General features: G+C 43.8%; 2 protein-coding genes, 1 non-coding gene and 1 pseudogene across 3 annotated transcripts; 2 read left to right on the forward strand and 2 right to left on the reverse strand.

Moving 5' to 3' along the window:
* The first annotated feature begins 158 nt into the window (after positions 1 to 158).
* On the forward strand, positions 159 to 7,140 carry LOC133920871 (AT-hook motif nuclear-localized protein 9-like). The gene is made up of 5 exons (XM_062365458.1): positions 159 to 1,342; positions 2,261 to 2,328; positions 5,638 to 5,769; positions 6,149 to 6,310; positions 6,548 to 7,140. The coding sequence occupies exons 1-5, from the start codon at positions 754 to 756 to the stop codon at positions 6,770 to 6,772; spliced, it is 1,176 nt and encodes a 391-aa protein (XP_062221442.1). The 5' UTR covers positions 159 to 753; the 3' UTR covers positions 6,773 to 7,140.
* Positions 7,141 to 10,252: 3,112 nt separating this feature from the next.
* Positions 10,253 to 10,324, forward strand: TRNAC-GCA (transfer RNA cysteine (anticodon GCA)). Its single transcript has one exon. It is a non-coding gene; the product is annotated as a tRNA-Cys (tRNA).
* Positions 10,325 to 10,804: 480 nt separating this feature from the next.
* On the reverse strand, positions 10,805 to 13,029 carry LOC133920311 (cytochrome P450 714C2-like). Its single transcript, XM_062364923.1, has 2 exons — positions 12,364 to 13,029; positions 10,805 to 12,212 (listed from the first exon to the last, which is right to left on the reverse strand). Exons 1-2 carry the CDS (start codon positions 12,874 to 12,876, stop codon positions 11,148 to 11,150), a joined length of 1,578 nt encoding a protein of 525 aa, XP_062220907.1. The 5' UTR covers positions 12,877 to 13,029; the 3' UTR covers positions 10,805 to 11,147.
* Positions 13,030 to 15,681: 2,652 nt separating this feature from the next.
* Positions 15,682 to 16,899, reverse strand: LOC133920758 (putative chloride channel-like protein CLC-g; annotated as a pseudogene).
* Positions 16,900 to 19,172: the final 2,273 nt, after the last annotated feature.

Here is a 19,172-nt window from a genome sequence, read left to right on the forward strand (position 1 = left end):
TACTACCTCAACTAGACCCATTTATACCTCACGAAACCATGGAAGATGGTAACCAATGCATGCGTTTCGAACTGCGCTACACTCAAGTCAACAGAGGACGTGAATCTCCTCGCCCACACACGCACAGTGGGTAGAAATGTGCCTTTCACAGACAATCCTTCTCTCTCCCCACGCACACACACTCTCTCTCTCTCCTCGAACGCACACACCATCCATGCGCCCTCTTCCTCCTCTTCGGTTCGTCCCTGTGATCCCTCCCCCGATCTCTAGGGTTTTAGCACCCCCATTCCCCCACCGCCATTTCGATCGGACCACTCCCCTCCCGCCCGCCGCGAGCGACCCAAGCCTCCGGCGCCGCCACCTTCGTCTGTGAGGCCACCGGAAACCTCGCACAAATCCCCTCTTTTTTTCGGTCATTTGTTGCAAAGATCGGTTCCCCCCCCCCCCTCCTTTCTCGTGTTTCATTCCTTCGGTCCCCGGAAATTTCAGAGCTTTCTTGAGATCTCGCGTTCCTCGATCTGATCTTGCCTCGTCTCGCAAGGAGAATAACAGTTTTGTTTTGTGCGAGAGTTCGTGAGGAAGATCCTCAGAGTCGAGATTCTTGCGTCCATTTTGTCGCGCCAATAGCTTTCGGAGCATCTGATCTCGAATAGTGAAGGAAAGTTGTCACCTTTGTGCCGTTTCTTGCAACTAGGCTTGGCCCGTGCATATTGGTGGGTGGCGGTGAGCTCTGCGGTGCTGCCCGTTCCATGAATGGACGGGAGGGAGTCCACGGTGGCGTCGGGGCCGAACTTCTCCTCGTTCTACGCGCAGCACCGGGGCATCGGGGGTCCGGGTGTCGCGGACCACTCGGTGGGGCTCCACGGCCCGCCCCCCGGCGGATACCGTCAGCATCTTGACGCAGTCTCTGCGGGGTACGCATTCCAGCACCCGCACATTGGGCAGGAGTACCACCATGTTGAGGCCTCACCCCCTGTGGCGCAGCACAGCTCTGGTGGTGGCGCCGGCACCGGCGGTAATATGGACATTGGCATGGGTGTGGCCGTGGGTGCTGATGCTGAAGGGGATCAGGGGAGTGGGGCTGGCCAGGATGAGCAGGTGAAGAAGAAGCGGGGCAGGCCAAGGAAGTATAAGCCTGATGGGGCGGTGACACTTGGATTATCACCCTCTTCATCATCAACACCTCACTCATCAAGCCTGGGAATGGGTACCATGGTCAACACCCCAGGTTCAGGCTTTGGGTCAGGGGGATCTGGGGGTTCAGGGTCTGGTGCCCCATCAGAGAAACGTGGGAGAGGGCGACCACCTGGGTCTGGGAAGATGCAACAGTTGGCTTCGCTCGGTGAGCTCCTGCAGCCTTGTAATTTCAACAGTTGGCTTCGCTCGGTGAGCTTTATGGTAATTTATTCATCAAGTGCGATTAGGTATGCAAGTGGGTACCCAATGAGTATTTTTGGGTCACTACTTCAGTTCATTTACTTTATCAGTTTAAGTTGGTGGAAGTGCATTTTTAGTTCAAATGAGTGGGTTTTGGGTCGACCCAATGACCCCCCAAAACAATTGCATCCCTGAGTGCGATAGTACTTCCATATGATTTATGTGCTCTCTTTGTGCTACTGAAAAAAATGCGCTAGGCAATGGTGCGTAGATTACGATTTCTTGGTGCCATGAACTTCTTGCATGATAGCATTGCTTCTTTGGTATGAATATGCTCCGCCTATTATGTTGTGTTTGACATTCCTTGAATCCAGCCACATTGTGTATAATGTAAGAAACTTATGGACTTAGCTTATATTTTTGTTGAGTATCTGGATCACTCTGAACACTGTGCTCTGTTATACATGTCCTTTTAGTTAGTTTGTTTGTTTCATTACATCCCACTAGTTTTGGTAGGTTGTTGCTTTACCTATTGTCCTCTGGAAGATATGACTGTCATCATGGCAAATACAATCCCCCCACATGAATTTTGTTGTGAATTGACATTTCTTCTAAACATCTTTCTTTATTCCTTTGTCAAACTGAGATTATAAATTGGCAGTTCTTGAACTGAAACCTATTCAAATTGTCTTTTGGCTCTGTTATGTTAAGCAAGCAGTAAATCTCTTTTACCACCTTGGGTTTTCACACAATAATAAAAGAAAGAAGTGGACCCTTTCCGTGACTAGCTCTTTGGTTCTTTAGCATTCCCTTATTTTATATTCATGAACTGAGGATTTTGCTGTTGCTGTTATCTGATGAAGTTCTATTGTGTATTCTTTAGGAAAGTGGTTTCTTGGCTCTGTTGGAACAGGTTTTACTCCTCATGTGATTATTATTTCACCAGGAGAGGTAAGTTAAATGATCACTAAATGATGATTATTTATTTCTAAAAGTGGCTATGCTGCACCTTTTGTCAATTTATGTATTATTGTTCAGTAGGTCTTCTTGTTTGCTTAGTGTCCATATATGATGATTGTTTGTATCTGATGCTGCAAATTACCTTCAAAATGTTATTCTTGTTTACCCTGTGTGCACACCCAATCAATTTCCTGTTGTGATTAAGTGAATCTGATAGATGAGGTGTCTGAATAGGCAATGCCTCATGAATCTATAATGTAAGGAACCATCCAAACAGTATTCTAATTAATTATTAAATGGATCATTTACTTAATCACGACTTCAATGATTAATCAGAATAACTACTCTGGTAGTCCGGGCACGTGTTTTGTGCCCAAGATCGGAACACGTGCCTTTCCAACATATCACATCACAACAAAGCTTAATAAAGAACGAGTAATTTAATTATATTATAAATTCTTAAGCATCCACAATTTCTTACAATTTACAGCAAAATAGAGTTAGGAGGAGACTGAAACTAATAAACTCTTAGACAAAAGAGAACTATGCAGCGGAAGCTAAAACTATCAACAATAAAAGGAGTATGGAGTCATATACCTTTAGGCTCCATCACAAAAGCACAACCTCCGAGTAGTTACCTACTCATGCTCATTACCACCCTTAACGGGCGTGAAGTAGCTAAAGATCAGCTCCTCCTAACCGGTAAAACCTGAAAGTGCAGCGTGAGTACGAATGTACTCGCAAGATTTAATCAGTAGTGGGTACTTATAGATAACCCGACTCTAAGAATTATGAATTGGAATGTTAGAAAGAATATGACCACATGGTTAAATAAATTTATATGCGAAAGCAAAATTTGACAAAAACATGTGTGAGCACCTAGACTTAACCAACATAACTATCTAATCCATAATCATGAACTGAACATATATGTAAAAGAAACCATAATAATAATATCTGTAAAGATCCATCTCAACCTATCAACCACCTTAAACCAAACTCGAAACTCTACGACTGTTGCAAATGGACAAAAGCATGCTCATGACCGAGAGCGCGGTATTTTGAAATGTTTTTACACCCTGTATGGGGGTATAACTTTACCCACAAGACTCGAGGATCATACGGCTTGAGTAGCCACACATGTCCATCCAACGGGGTACTCGTGTCAACCTTTTCCAATAGACCATAGCCATTTGAACCAGGCATCTCTCCGTGCGAAGCCCACTTAGGCTAACTCCCGGAGTAACCTCAAATGTCTTACAAGCCTGTCCGTTCACACCATCGATGTGCAAGCTCAAATGATTACAGCTACAGAGGTATTCGACTTATCTTACTATTAAATCGACACAAGGTAAGCGCTAGAGCTAACTGCAACAACGATCGGTGCTTAAGCGACCCAAGCGGTCTATGGTGTCCGGGTTCCTCTCTCGACCTACTCCGAGGAACTCCACATCGGGGCAAGATAAACGCCTCTAACACCGTCCACATCTCGCCTCATCCTCACTAAACCAACCACCACCATCAACCCAACATTGTCGAGAGACCTACTCCGGGGAACTCCACATCGGGGCAAGATAAACGCCTCTAACACCGTCCACATCTCGCCTCATCCTCACTAAACCAACCAATACCATCAACCCAACATTGTCATTGATGTGACAGTAATTAAAGCATATAGCTCGCGAACGGGGTTGAACCACCGCTCGACTTCTACCGAAGAAACTATGCATGACTAAGCATTTCGGTTAACTTTTAAACTAGACCATCATCAAGTTAAACCCCGGTTACAAGAAGATGGATCACCAATAGCTAAGACGGGGTGTAATGTATCAACATAGGTTCTACCTATACAAGACCCGACGTTGACTCAACAATATGCATAATGTACATAAAACATATTTTATCACATTAGACACATATGATTCAAATTAATAGGAGAAATATGCTTAGATGCCTGTCTTGCTGCTTAGATGGTTGCCTGATGCTACCCACACACAATTCACAGAACCCGTGTGGCTCGGTGTCACCTTCAACCACACTCGTGTCACGTTTCGGATCTTCGTTCACTAAAGAAGAACACATGTAATGATGAGCATGAATGAGGTGCAACAATGAATGCTACAATATGCACAACAACATGCTAAAAGTGCAAGGCATACGAAATAACAGTAAATTTTGCGATCTAAACGGCTTCGGAAAGCTAACAAGAGGCCGGAGACTCCGTGTCGAACTCGGTGGTTCTTGGTTAGCTATTTTTGAATTAACTTGGAAGGTTCGGGCTGAGTTCGGAACCTCCAGGTTAGGCTGGAATGTCCGGATGAGGCTCCTAGCAAGGGTTCTCTACTAAATCTAAATTGAATTAACCCAGACCTTCCGGGTTGAACGGATAATCCGGGTGAGGGAGGGAGTTGGTGGGGGCTGCTACCCCAAGAGGAGATGGGGTGGTTGGCCACCCATGTGGGCCCTCACATGTTAGAGAAAGAAGCCTGCTTCAACTGCGAATTTATTTTTTCGTTCCCGAATTTCTTTCTCTCATCCAATTGACTTAAAATCAAGTGCTCTAATGCTCCGAAATAAAATTATTCAAAATTAAACCTAATGCTTATGAAGCATGATTAGGCTTAATTCTTTGGTGCTCAAGACAGCTTCTTGTGTTTGAATTCACTGCTGGCAGTTAGTGGTTTGTATTACCGCTATACATTGAATTGCAGATATTTTGTTAGCTGTCAAATCAGGAATTTATCATTGATGTTGAAGGAGGTGTAATGTGGGATACTTTCGGCAGCATTAGCATCATTGTTACGTTGTGCAAGCTAACTTCTCTAGATAACTGTACTTGCTGATGATGCATGACTGGGATTGTCTCCTCAAAAGCTACTTGATGTGACATTACAATTTTATATCATAATCTCAGCTTTTATTATCTTGGCAGTTAGACACCTAATCCAAGAAACTCATCTATCCTTGAGGACCGATGTGTTTTATGAATTTCTTTAATAAAAATAATATTTTTTGCACTAACAAGGTAATGGTCCAATCTTTCTCACTAAACCTGGGTTAAAGCGTGGTTCGACTTCGTGGATTATCTACTTGAGAATATTCCTTCGATTTTTGTTACTATGTGGTTGATACAGTACCACTTGTTAACTTTGGTAAATTCCATCCTCGGGGGTGCCAACCACTCAAGAAGCGAAATTAGAGCGTGATAATCTTTTGTCCGTTTCAGGAAATACTAAATTGTTCTTATTATTCTTGTATATTCCCTTCTGTTTTGCGATTATAGCTTTCTTGTCTGTGCAGGACGTGGCTGCCAGGATAATGGCCTTCTCACAACAAGGCCCAAGGGCAGTATGCATCATTTCAGCAACTGGAGCTGTTTCTACAGCAACCCTTCATCAGGATTCGGAATCTGGTGGTGTGGTTACATACGAGGTATCTTGCTACCGGTTATCATTTGCACCAAACTACTACATGCATGTGTTTTGCTCTTCTTTTGCACATTTGAATATGACATATTTGCCTACTGTCCCAATTGAACAAAAGGCTTTGCTGATGGCTGTTTACCTGAATAGTGGAATTGCTTGCTGATGTCCTAAACTGTTGCTGTCAAGTAAAAAAAATTATAAAACAAAGCATCCGTCTGCATACTTTTGCTCCAAATTATTTATCTATCCTGAGAACGTCTGCTTGATGTCCAAGATTGTTATATCCATGTGTGAGGTTGCAGCGCAGGCCATACTTAACTGAGAACGTCTGGTTGAACGTCTTCTCATTTAATTTATGCCTTTATGTTTTACTATTGATTTGGCAGGGTCGATTCGAAATCCTGTGCCTTTCTGGGTCATACTTGGTGCTGGATGATGGTGGCACACGGAGCCGGAGTGGAGGCCTTTGCATAGCTTTGTGTGGTCCTGACCACAGGGTTATCGGTGGCAGTGTAGGTGGCGTCTTGACAGCAGCTGGAACAGTTCAGGTGATTGCCTTTTTTCTTTGATAGCTCATCCAATCTCTTCTATGAAGTAGTAACAATATACCGTGGGCATCATAATTTTGCTGTCATATGGTTTGTTTGTTATCCCAACTGATTAAAAAAAATCATTGCAACCATCTTGTTAGTTTTCCGTACCAGTTTCTTCTCCCAATCAGGGACCCAGCTATGAGTTTGTTGTGCTTGAGTTGTTTCTTATGCATTGCTTTTGCATTGCTGCAGGTGATAGTGGGGAGCTTCATGTATGGCGGTTCAAAGAAAAATAAAGCGAAAGCCGAGCCAGACATGGAACACGAAGAGGCGAATGCCGGTGAGGAAGAGGCCCCTGCAATGCCACTGCTGGAGCACAGCATGCCACCTCATCCGATGAGCGGATGGCCACCTGGCATGATGAGGCAGATGGATTCGAGGTCCTCAAACATTGATATCAACTCGATCCGTGAGTAGTTTTTCGCGGGATAAACATATGCAAAGACTCAGGCCAGGGTCTCTTGACTTGGAACAAATCCTCCTCTTTTCCCTTGGAAGGCACGGCATGTACTAACTTCCTGTAGGTCCCGTGAAGAGTTATTGTGATTGCTGTGCTGTCCGTGTTAATTAGAAACTCGACATATCATATTATGATTATGTACTTTAATGTTGTATGAGGTAACGAGATTCTACCCACTATATAGAAGAATGAACCTGGGTATCGAGTTGGTCATAGAAGGTTGTTCATCGGATATGGGTTGCCTTGGTTGGTTTGGTGTTTGTGGAATTTGGGTACTGTAGCGAAAATAGTTCTATTAAATTATAATTGTGATTTTATTGATTAATGATAATATAGTTATTAGAACTAATATGTTTTTTAAGAATATATGTAAGCAGTTCTTATGGATGTAATATATCATTAAACTGTTGAAGTTGAGATAAAGTTGGATTAAATTGAAAAAATCTTAGAAAATTTTGTTTTATCGGATGGTTCGGTGTAGAGAAGGTTGTACTCATCAGAGTATTATGTTTGGAGGATGATAGTCTTATCGGATAGTCTGGTGAATAGGATATGAGACCATCGGAGTGTTCTTGATAAAAGGAGTAGAAGTCTGAAGATCACATCGAATAGTTCGGCGATGAAGGATATAAATTATTGGAATATTTTTTGCAGAAGCGATTCCAAGTATTGAAAAATAAAGATCAATTCACCAGATAGTTTGGTGATCATAGAGATAGTTGCACTAGAGTATGATCTGTTGTACATAGAATGAACATCGGATGAATGGAGCAGAGCATTTTACATACAGGATGCAAAGGCTCGGATGTCTTAATATAACTCACCGAAAGGTCTGGTGATAAATTTAAAGGTACACCAGTGTGTCCGGTGTTTACATACGCATTGAGTGAAAGTCCAATGGTTAGTTTTTGAGTGGATTTGAGTAGAAGTCCAACGGCTAATTTTTGAGATTGTACTCACCAAATGATCTGATGTTAGTACTACAGCTTTCATTATATGATTTGGTGTTAATAGTTTTTATGAGTTGTTGGGAAAACAGCTAGTTAGCTGGTTTGAGACTATAAATACCTCTTCACTCAGTCATCTGAATGTGTGGCATGCTGTTGAAGTCCTAAGAAACCCATACACACTTGAGAAATATCTAAGTTACTAAAGTGCTTAAAGTGACCATCTAAGATAATTAAGTATAATATTATTGAGTGATTAGTGCTTATAGGTCTAAAGAGAGTGTTGCTAGGTGATTGCTACCTAAAGAGTGGATAAAAAATGATCCTAGCTTGAATCAAGTGGTATACCGATGTCTTAGAATCTTGATGACTCGTCAGCAACTTGAGCCGAAGTTGCTCAAACTTGTTGACCCTCCGACTTGGTGTGGAGCGACGACAAGACACGTGTATGAGACGCGAATACCTTTGTCTTAGTGGCTCAAGCTCCAAAGTGATCATAACGGCAAGTGATCGGAAGAGAGAGTAGTGGTGAGACCTTGACTTGGTGGCTTGATAGCTTATTCGGCTTGAGGTCTTGCCTCGGTAGTTTAGTGGCTCAAAGAGTCGTGATCGGGTGTCGACTGAGAGTATATTCTTAACGAAGCTCTAACGTAGATTAGGAGTGATATTCGTGCCATCAATATCACGAGATAAAAATCTCTTATACCGAGTTTATCTTTCTATCTTATTTACGTTTCTATATATATATATATATTTTTAATTTACCTTACTAGAGTAGCTTGTAATCCTATTGAGCGGTAGAGTAGACACATTAAATAAACTTAGAGTATATGTAGATAGAAATTAAGATAAATTTATCTTACAAAATTTTTAAAATTAATTAAATTTTAAATATCTTAATTCACTTACTTTTAAGACACCACCGTTCCTGGCAGGTACTATAAAGAAAAGAACGCATGTCCTTTGTTGGTCAAAAAGAAGGTAATTGCCGCGCATTCTCTTCGAGAAAAGAGAGCAATAAAGAAGACGTGGTTAGGCGGTAATGTTGAATCGAATTTGAATTTAAGGAGTCCTAGCATTCGTTAGTTGTCTCCTTGGACTCAATGACCTGGATAGATATATGGTCCAGTAATAACCCGACAAATGGACATAACACCTCTCGTAGTTAACCTGGAAACGGACATTTACATCGACATAAAACAATGAAGTAGTGGTAGTAGCAGTAGTAACACAAGAATGTCCTGATTAACCATTGGAGAAGAAGAGGGAACACGTACCTGCGCAGCATACGTAAAAATAGCGATGCAAGCGGATAACTCACATACTACTTTAATTTTCACCAACTAATATGAAAGTAGATAAAAAAAATATAATTACAATTATAGTTAAGCTAACCTCGAAGCCCGCAGGTCCGTCCCGCTGGTCTCGCTAGGTAAAAGTGTCGAATGGACCGTCATCTTGACTGGCTTGTTGCTATGAGTCCATCGTCAGCAGCTATGGCTGTACGATTTTACGTCACGGCGGCTGTGGCATGCACATTGAAACAGCTCCAATGGTGGATGCAGTGCAGGACATCAGTGTGTGCCCTTGGATTATTTAGACTCTTTCTTTTGTTCGGATGGTGATAAAGTTGAGTCCCATGTAGTACTGGCGATGGACTTGGAGGGACTTGTCATCATGACTGGGAGAAGATGCGGCGTGGCCTGCCAATGCATCGGCGGCTTGACTCGCACGCGCAGCACGGCAGCATCCCCACCGAGGCAAAATTCAAATCATCGCGTGTCAAGCAGTGAAGTTAGGGGGAAACAGTATTTTGAAGGTGGGTGCCGTAGTAATATTATAGCATTAAATCCTATCTATCTAACTACTTCATCATTGTGAAGTCAGAGAATTCGGATTCAGTTAAGATAGGGATAAGCTAAAGTTAAAAACACTGTAAACGAAGGAGAGAGGCATGGTTTATAAATTTGTCGAAAATCGCTTGAAATTCACAGTTTTTGATGAATTTGGTCCGTACCGTATTTAGAATGCGATTTTTATTTCGTCCGCTTCAAATTTAAAAATCCAAAAATTAACAAAATTTATCCAATTTTTACCGAATTTCACCAAATTCGTACCAATATTTATAAATTTAAGAGAATCCTTCTGTTGCGAAACGAATTTGTGAACTTGGAGAGAAGATCGACTTCTTTTTTACTAGTAGCTACCTAGTCAGCCTGGCTGAATTCTTGTTTAAGTATGAATATGTTGATTAGACTATCTCCAACAGTTACCTCAAATTTTCATTCTCAAAATACTATTACAGTATCCCCTATCACTATTACAGTATCTCTTATTTTTTTTCATTGTAGCACTGAATAGAGAATCTGTTGGAGATAAATTTCCAGTACTACAGTAAACCGCAAAGTACTGTAGTACTAGAATGTGCAAATTTGAGGACTCTCTTGGAGATGGCCTTAGAGAGGAATATGGACTCCGTTCGGTACAAGAGGGTTCATAGCTCAGTGGTAGAGCAATTGACTGCAGATCAATAGGTCTCCGGTTCGAACCCGGATGGGCCCTTCGTGTTTTATACTCCTTTTTTATTTTTGTTAGCTACCAATTATTTTCGTCAAATATTATTACTTGTTTTATTTTTTCCGTTGAACGGTAAGTATGACTAGTTCGTGTTATCACGCGGAAGCTAAGCTAAATTAAATTTGGACCCGGCATGACTTGGAAAACTCAAATTAAAGTACGTGCAGTGGTCTCTGATTCATATACACGGATCGGATCCCTTGACAGCGGAATTCAAGCAGCTTGTTCAATCTAATTTGTGTACGTCGCATGCATGCAGTGTTATTCCATGCATGCCCAAGAAAGAAGCCAACAGATTGTATCGAGGCTGACCAAGAAAACGGAATCGCAATGCCATCTAGATCCTCCCCTGGAACACATGCATGGAATAACCAGATGCACATATATACAAAGCGCAGCTAGCGTTCACAAGAGCTAATTAAGCTGATTGCATGTGTAAACACATTGATATATTTTTTTTAAAAAAATTGGAAAAATATATTTCATTAACCAGATGGTGCCGCTAAATCGCGAGCGACCGAGTTCTGAATACAAGCCGGTAGATTGTCCATAATTGGTATCAGACACGATCGAACAACCAAGCGCTGCCAGGCATACAATCGATCTCTAGGATTAAAAATAACAATAGTACTATGAAAATGTTGGTGCATCAAATTCTTTACTCCCACACGAGTCCACCACCTAGCTATAGAATTAATTAATTAACCATCAATGCATGCATCAGTCTAGGCTAATTCGATTCTTCATGGGTGTAGCTAATATATAATTTCCACTTACAGTAATAAAGTCGATCAGGTTGAATAATTAATTAATTGTGGAGCGGCGTGAGGCGGAGTTGGATGCCATTGGAAGGCCTGAGGGAGAGCATGATCCTGGGCGCGTGCCGGTACTGGGGCGCCACGGACAGCTCGAACCGGCGCAGCAGCATGGCCAGCACGACGCGGTACTCCATGCCCGTCAGGTTCCGCCCCACGCAGATCCGCCCGCCGAACCCGAACGGCAGGAACCCCATCCGGTGCCGGCAGCCGCCCTGCACCGGGTCCCGCGCGAACCGCTCCGGCCGGAACTCGTGTGCATCCTGCCCCCACAGCGCCACGTCGTGGTGCATCGCCACCACGTCCACCCACATGTTGGTGCCCCGCGGGATCGTCACCGCCTCCCCCTCCGTCGCCACGTCCTCCAGCGCCTGCCTTTGCACGTTCGGCGACGGCGGGTAAAGCCGCAGCACCTCGTTCATCACCCATCCCATCTTCGTCAGCCGGCCCAGCGCGCCCGCGTCCAGGTCCGCGCCGGCGGCCACCTCCAGGACCTCCTCCCGCAGAGCCGCCTGCCACTCCGGGTGCGCCGCCAGCATCAGCAGCGTCCACGACAGCGCCAACGCCGTCGTCTCGTGCCCGCCGAAGAAGAACGTCTTGCACTCGTCCACCAGCTCCCGCGTCGTCAGCTTCCTCTCCGCGCCCGCGCTCGCCTCGTTCCCGGCCAGCAGCAGCGACAGAAGGTCCTTCCCGTTGTTCTTGTTGCTGCTCCCGTGGCGCCGCCGGCGGCGCTCCTCGATGATCTCCAGGAGCAGCGCGTCGATCTCCCGCCCGAGCTTCCACGCCTCGTACGTCTTGCGGACGTGCAGCAGCCGCGCCAGCGGCATGCCGACCAGGCGGTTCGACCGGAACAGCATCGCCTGCATGGCCTGCAGCTTCTCGAACACCTGCGCGCCGCCCTCGTCGTCGGTGATGCCGAAGCTCGCCTTGGCGATGATCTCGGCGGCGTTCTTCACGATGCCCCTCTCCACGTCGATTACGCTCTGGCCTGACGCCACCGCCTCGCTCCACTCCCCGAGCATCTTTGCGGTCGTCTCCTGCATGAGCCCGATCATGTCCTGTACGTATATATGCGCGCGAGCGATTACATTAATTAGTACTATTCATGCATACTTAATCACGCAGTTAATTAGTGCATGCATGCATGCATGTGTAGTCATTAATTAGTGAACCATTAGTACGTAATTAGAGGGTCGAGAGCAAACATACGTTGAGGTTCGTGGCGGAGAAGGCGGGTGCGATGATGTGGCGATGGCGGGCCCACTCGTCGCCCTCGGTCATGACGAGGCCCCTGCCGAACATGGGCATGCGGTCGCGGCGGAACACGTCGGGCTTGCCCCAGCGCTTGCCGAGCGCGCCGGCGGTGGCGGACTTGAGGAACTCCGGGTTGGCCACGTACAGGAAGGGCTCTGTGCCCAACCAGTAGACGAACACCTTCCCGAACGCCTCGCGCCACCGCGCGAAGTACGGGAACACGGCGGCGTGGATGTCGCTGGTCACGCCCGCCGCCGCGGGTAGTGGTACAGCTCTGTTCTTGGTGGCCAGCGTGGCCGTGATCTCGGCCAGGTTGCCAAAGGGGAAGGACGGTCTCGGCCCGTCGAAGCCGGCCCGGCGGAGGCGGCGCCTGATCGCGGCCGGCGAGATCCATGCAGCGTAGATGCAGGAGCAGAGCAGGATGGCCATGGCGACGCCGCACGCCAGGTTACCTGCTGGTAGCTCCATGTAGCTAGGTGGCGTACGTGCGTGGTGTTAGTGCAACGAATAATGCTTACGAGTGCAAGATAATTAAGGTGGGGACAGATGATAAGGAAAGGTGGCACGCGAGTGAATTAATTGAAGCGAGGAATGTTGCTGGTGCTCGTTTGTTTGGTGAGAATAATGGGATGATGGTGGTGCCGTGCGTCCATGGGGTTTATATAAGCGCAGCGCAGGTGGGAGGAGGACGAAGATGGCCTGGCCGGAGCTCAGGCTCCCCCGGATCGTATCGTATGGGTGGGGCGGTCGTACGTGTGGTTTGACCGGCCGGGACGCGGGCGTGAACCAAGTCAAACGCCGACCTGGGCAGCTCCCCCACTGGAAGCAAAGCATCGATCGGCCCCTCCCTCCATCTCTCTCCCCTTTCCCGGTCAAAATCGAAGGCAAAGGCCGATATGGCGATTGTCTATTCAGACTGCGCGCGCTAGCTAGCTGCGAATATATTCGGCGCCGCTAGATCGATCCTTGATAATTTCTTTCCCGGCTAGACTTATGATTACACTACACTAATCTTTAATTTGTTCATACTTATTGTGTTCGAAACATAAAAAGGGCACCGTGTGCTAGCTATAGTAGTTAGTCTAAAAGAACAGTCAAAAGATGAAGATTACAAACGATCTGGCTCACTAGCTTTTTCCACTTGTAGTCAAGTACCGTACATATCAATACTTCAATACTAGAATTCTCGGACCTCTGATGTATATATACATATACGTATATATATATATATAATTTTCTTTTTCGGAAAATTCTAGAAAATATCGAAATGAGTATTATTTATATTAATAAATCAGCTGGAAAAAAAATCTAAAATGCAAAGAAAAATATCTAAAACTCAAAAAAAATATGAAACAAATTTTTTTAGTTAGTATTATTTCACCTACATGTTAAAACTATATGTATGCATAAAAGTACTATTGTTTTCTCTATAATTAATTAAATATGTTTAACATTAGAAATTTCATAAATAAATATTGAAATATGCTAATCAGACTATAGTATAGTTCTATTCTAGGTGTTCCTCGCAAATTAAGAGAAGGTTACGAGAGCATCTACAGTCAATTAGACTTATAATAAGAACGGACGGCCGTTTGGTGTGGTGTGCCCAATCTAACTAATGGAACGATATATATATTAATCTTGCATTGTCGTGTGCGCAACGAATCCTATATATTTGGTATTTCCAGATGCTTGCCGCACTGAATTTCTTCCTTAAGGATTGGTATTTGTAGTAAAAAAATGCACTCAAGCATCGGCCATGTGTCAATCTCCAGGAAAGCTCATCGATTGCATGTGTATGCTCGTGTGCTCAGTTAGTGAAAAGTCTTAACTCGATCTACCCATGATTTATTCATTGTTTTCGCAGCGTTGCCGTTAAGTTGCTATATAGAGTAGTAATTCTTGAGAAATACGAGCCTCTTTACTAACTAGTAGAGCACTGTATACTCACTCTAATATGCACTAAAGAAGGTGTCACCTTTGCACTAAAGAAGGTGTCACCTTTGCTCGTATACTATTTTTATTTTCAAATAGATATTATTTTAAAATATGTACAGTTAAATTTTAGAAATTTTTACGAATACACAAAATTATTAGAATTTAGTATATGAAAATAATAATAATAAATTTGTCATAAAAAATATTTTAATATCATCTAATTTTTATCAATTTTTTTCATAAGTTAGTTGTCAAAAATAATAGTTAAATGTGTTTGTTGAAGATCATATCAATATCCTAAACAACTAGTAACAAAAAAACGAATGTATTCCTCCCCTCTCTCTATATAGACTCGCTAGAGATTCATATATATTAATTAGGCAGAAGGAAAATACAAATGCATACGGATAAGGCACTATTTCTATATGTATTAATTACAAAGCGAATAAATTATTAAATTAAAACTTCCGTACACTAGCATTTTAAATTATTACTCTTTTAAACAAGTAGGCCTTAGTAAGCTAGTATCTTATATCTCTGCGAGTAGTATTGTTGGAAGTCAATTATTTTGCACAGAGAGAGATTGACGTGTGTGTTGTGGGAGAGCTATAGATATTGAAGCACATACCAGCCATGCATGTATAGCCTGGCCGTAAGCATCAATATATATAGGTACGCATGACCAGCTTAATTAAGTAGGTGCCGTCAGTGCACTCGATCGACCTTAAAGTCCAATTAGTTTTTTTAGACAGTTCAAATAGTGTTCTAATTAATGATTAAATCATGATCATGATGATTAATTGAAATACTATTCTGGTAATACTGACATGTGTTTTGTGTTTAAGACCAAAATACATACATTTCTAACATATAGCATCACAACAAAACTTTAAAAAAATGAGTAAATATATTATATTACAAGTTCTTAAATATTAAACTATTAATAATAATTTACATTAAAAGAAAGTTAGCAGGATAAAGAACATATCACCTTCTAACCAAAACTAGAAACTACACAATAGAAGATTAATATCTATCAATACCAAAAGTTAGATGAAGACATATATACCCTTAGACTCCACCTAAAAGCATGCCACACGAGTAGTTTGCACTACTTATTCCCTCCAATTGCATCGGCGATCGTGAAGTAGACAAACACGAGCTTCTCCTCACCGGTAGAATTTGAAAAAGCAGCGTGAGTACAAAAGTACTCGTAAGACTTAATCCATAATAAGTACATATAATAATCCGACTCCGAGAATTATGTGCTTAAGTCATTAGCAAGAAGAAGATCAAAAGGTTAAGTAAATTCATATACGTAAATAACCTAGACTTCTACTTGGGAGCATATATGCTTAACTCAAAGCACAGCTGCCCTGCAACATCAACATGCACATAAATGTAAAAGAAATCATATCATGTAATCAATAAACCTCAATGACCAAACCCGACATACCATACCAATCAACCCAAATCCAGAAACTCTACGATCGATGCGGATGGATAGAAACATGCTCATAATCGATAGTGTATCAATTCGAACTAATTTTACACCCTGCAGACGGTACAACTTAACCCACAGCCTGGATCCTACCGTTGTCGGCACCACATACACCGTTAGCACCGCCACTAACATCGTGAGCGCAAAGTTGGATGCCAGGAACACCGCAAACGCCGACCCATGTCTGACCAAACTAAGTTCTGAGTCAACATCAGAAGCTCATATCCACACCTAAGTTCCAATCGATCAAGTGCTAGAAACCTCTCTGTTGGTGCTTCTTACTTGCTGCCGAGCACGAGGTTAGAGATGACAAAAAAACTTGGTGTTGTCAATGTTCTCGACACCGAGGTTGGTGACAAAGCCGGTGGCGGCAGCGAGGGCCCTGATGAGGAAGCAGAGGTCCCATTTGAGCGCCACGTAGCACAGGATGTGGCCCCGCTCCCGCGCCCCAGTCTTGCTTAAACATGTCATTCTCGATCAACTTGCACACACAGCACACACATCGATCGATTGAGGCTAAGGCCAAGCGGAAACAAGAAAATCATATTAGATTCGTGAGGTCGGGGAGCCATACTCGTAGTCAAGGCTCTCGATGGGGCAGACATCGGCGCCGGTGAGCGTGACCTGGGAGGTGGTGTTGGACTGCGAGCGGTTGCCGAGGAGGAACCGACATTGCCGTCGACACTGCTCCTTGTCGCCCTTGCCCTCACCCTTGCCTTCGTACTTGTACGCCGGGTCCAAGAAGAACGACGACTCGGAGGAGATGAGCGGGGCCTCGATGTAAGTCTCTAGATCCACCGCGCCGCCACCAACGTCCCATCCTTGGGATCCCTCAAACCCATCGCCTCGGGCCCTCCGCTGCACTCCGTCGCTGCCGCCACATAGACAACTGACACAAAGCAGATGGGAAGTGGTGGTAGTTTGATGTCCAGCATCGGTGAATCAGGCAGGGACTAGACGTCGCGCGGGTGCCTCCTGGCAGCGGCGACGACCGACAGCTTCTTCTGTATGGTACCCTGGTCCTTAGTCAGAGCCGAGTTGGGCACCCCCATCGTGGGCATCACGCGAGGGGGTGTTCATGGCGGGGATGACCTGCGGTGGTCAATCTGAATGGAAACGATGGTGGCAACGATGTGCATTCACCGATCCGATTAGAAACAACAACGACGATGAGGGCGTTGACCTGCATCTTGGATCGTGGCTTGTTGGGTATGGTGTCGCAGGGGCAGGGCATGGAGAACGGTGACGACGTTATCATCGCTCGATGGGGAGGAGGAACACGACGGTGCGAATTGAAGAGGAACGAGGTAGTTGAGGGGCACGAGATTAGGGTTGGAATGGAAAGAGGAACCACCTGTTACGAATAAAAGGGAGGAGGGACATGATGTCCTATCTATCTTGGAATGATGACAACTATATATTTTTTAAGTAGTAGAGATTAATTGGCTGTGAAAAGAAAACATTATTTTGATTTTATATAGTACGTACACCCTAGCTAATCTCGTGCAAATGATATATTTTACCACAATTTGGGCAATCTTTCACTGACATATGATCGAATGGATGGTATCAATCCTTAGCAAGTGTTGCAAGACATGAATTATGCATGATATCGTCAATTGATACATCATGCATTTGGGCACATATAGTTTGATGAGTAAAACTCAATAGAGATAGGCATGGTGCACCAATAATATCTGTGAATTGACGCTAGATTAAATTGACTAGCTAGTTGATTAAGTTATACTATTGTGTATTCACGGATCGCTCGACGTTTATCCCAGAGACTCAAGGGAAGTGTGGCTACACATGTAAAAATTTCTGGAAAATTGCGCATAATCTATATGCAACGTATTAAAAATTAAACTACCAGTTTCTGCAAAATTGCATATCATGTAGTAGCAGCAGCTATATTCTGTACAGTTTTAGGTGTTTGAGAGATAGGTTAACATCAACGTTGCCCTGTTAATTGGACGTGAAAACGAAACAATACATATAATAGACCTTCATGTTTATATCGTGCAGACATAACATGTTTCACTGGCTAATAATAATAATAATATGGATGTTATGAATCATTAGCACGTTGCAAGGCCTGATCTCGTGTAAAGTGAGAAAATATGGTGACGGGTGAGGGAGACCTGCACTGCCCCCTTGGCTCTGCTCTGCTCTATTCTTTCTGGATGGCAGCAAGGAAGGTCAACGGCGGGGCGGCGCTGGATCGTTGGTCGTCCGTACCGACCAGATGAAACTCCCGCGCGGGGCGCGTGGCCGCCTCCTGTGCCACCGTCGTCCACCAGCCGAGTTGAGGATCTTGGCCGGAGCAGAGCCATGGCCAGCCGTTTTTCTTTTCATTGGTCGCGTCGCCGATCGCTTTCTCCTATTCGTTTTCGGACAAATTTCCCTTCCACTGGACTGGACGGAACGGGATAAATTATGGACATTATTTATTTATTTCTAAACAACAACTGCTACGTCGCTGCATACGCCGCACGGTCTATATATCAATGCCGGCCGTCCGTCTCGCTTGAAAGTGAACCGACGATGACACAGTACCTATCTTCTTCTTTAGTGTACTTGTTATTTATAACATTGATACGGTATCTAATATATATGTTTTAACATCACTTTTTATAATTACTTTTTAGTAACTTAGCTTGCTTACTGACCCAGCACGGACGATGACTCTCCTCATGGATCACACATTACACAATTCTATCATTTATTATGCGTGGGCGTTTTGCGGCCAACATAAATTAGTTTTCACAAATTACGTAGAGCGCGAGTGCATACCTAACATGCACGTGTTTCCGTCACACATATTTTTTAAAGATAATGGAATAAGTAAGGATTCCAGCTTCTATATCGGACGATGTATGTAGCCGATAATTATTACACCGTTGTAACAAATGGATAAATAAAATCTCGATCGCTAATTTTGTTGCTAAAGTTCTATCCATATTTGACAAAGATATCTATTGTGATCGACTCCAGATGGCCGCATGCAGTGGAAATCATACCTCGCTTCTCCTCCTTTTATAGTAATGCAGACAGTATGGTTCAATACATCTCTGAAAATAACCCGCATATAGAAGTTAATGTTGGCATTATCAAATCATCCCTACTAAAGTCGCATTGCCCAACACATCACACTCACCCCAACTAAAATTTGTTTTCTAAGCTCTACCTCGATACCAATAAACCAAGAAACAAACACAGGGGAGGCACTTGTAGCCAGTTGTAAGCCAAAGATGATTTGAATAGTTCTCTAAATAAACCTAGCAAACTAGCATTCAAAGAATAAATATTGAATAGTTCCATTACT

The sequence above is a fragment of the Phragmites australis genome, chromosome 6, assembly GCF_958298935.1.
Source record: "Phragmites australis chromosome 6, lpPhrAust1.1, whole genome shotgun sequence".
Classification (NCBI taxonomy): Eukaryota; Viridiplantae; Streptophyta; class Magnoliopsida; order Poales; family Poaceae; genus Phragmites; species Phragmites australis.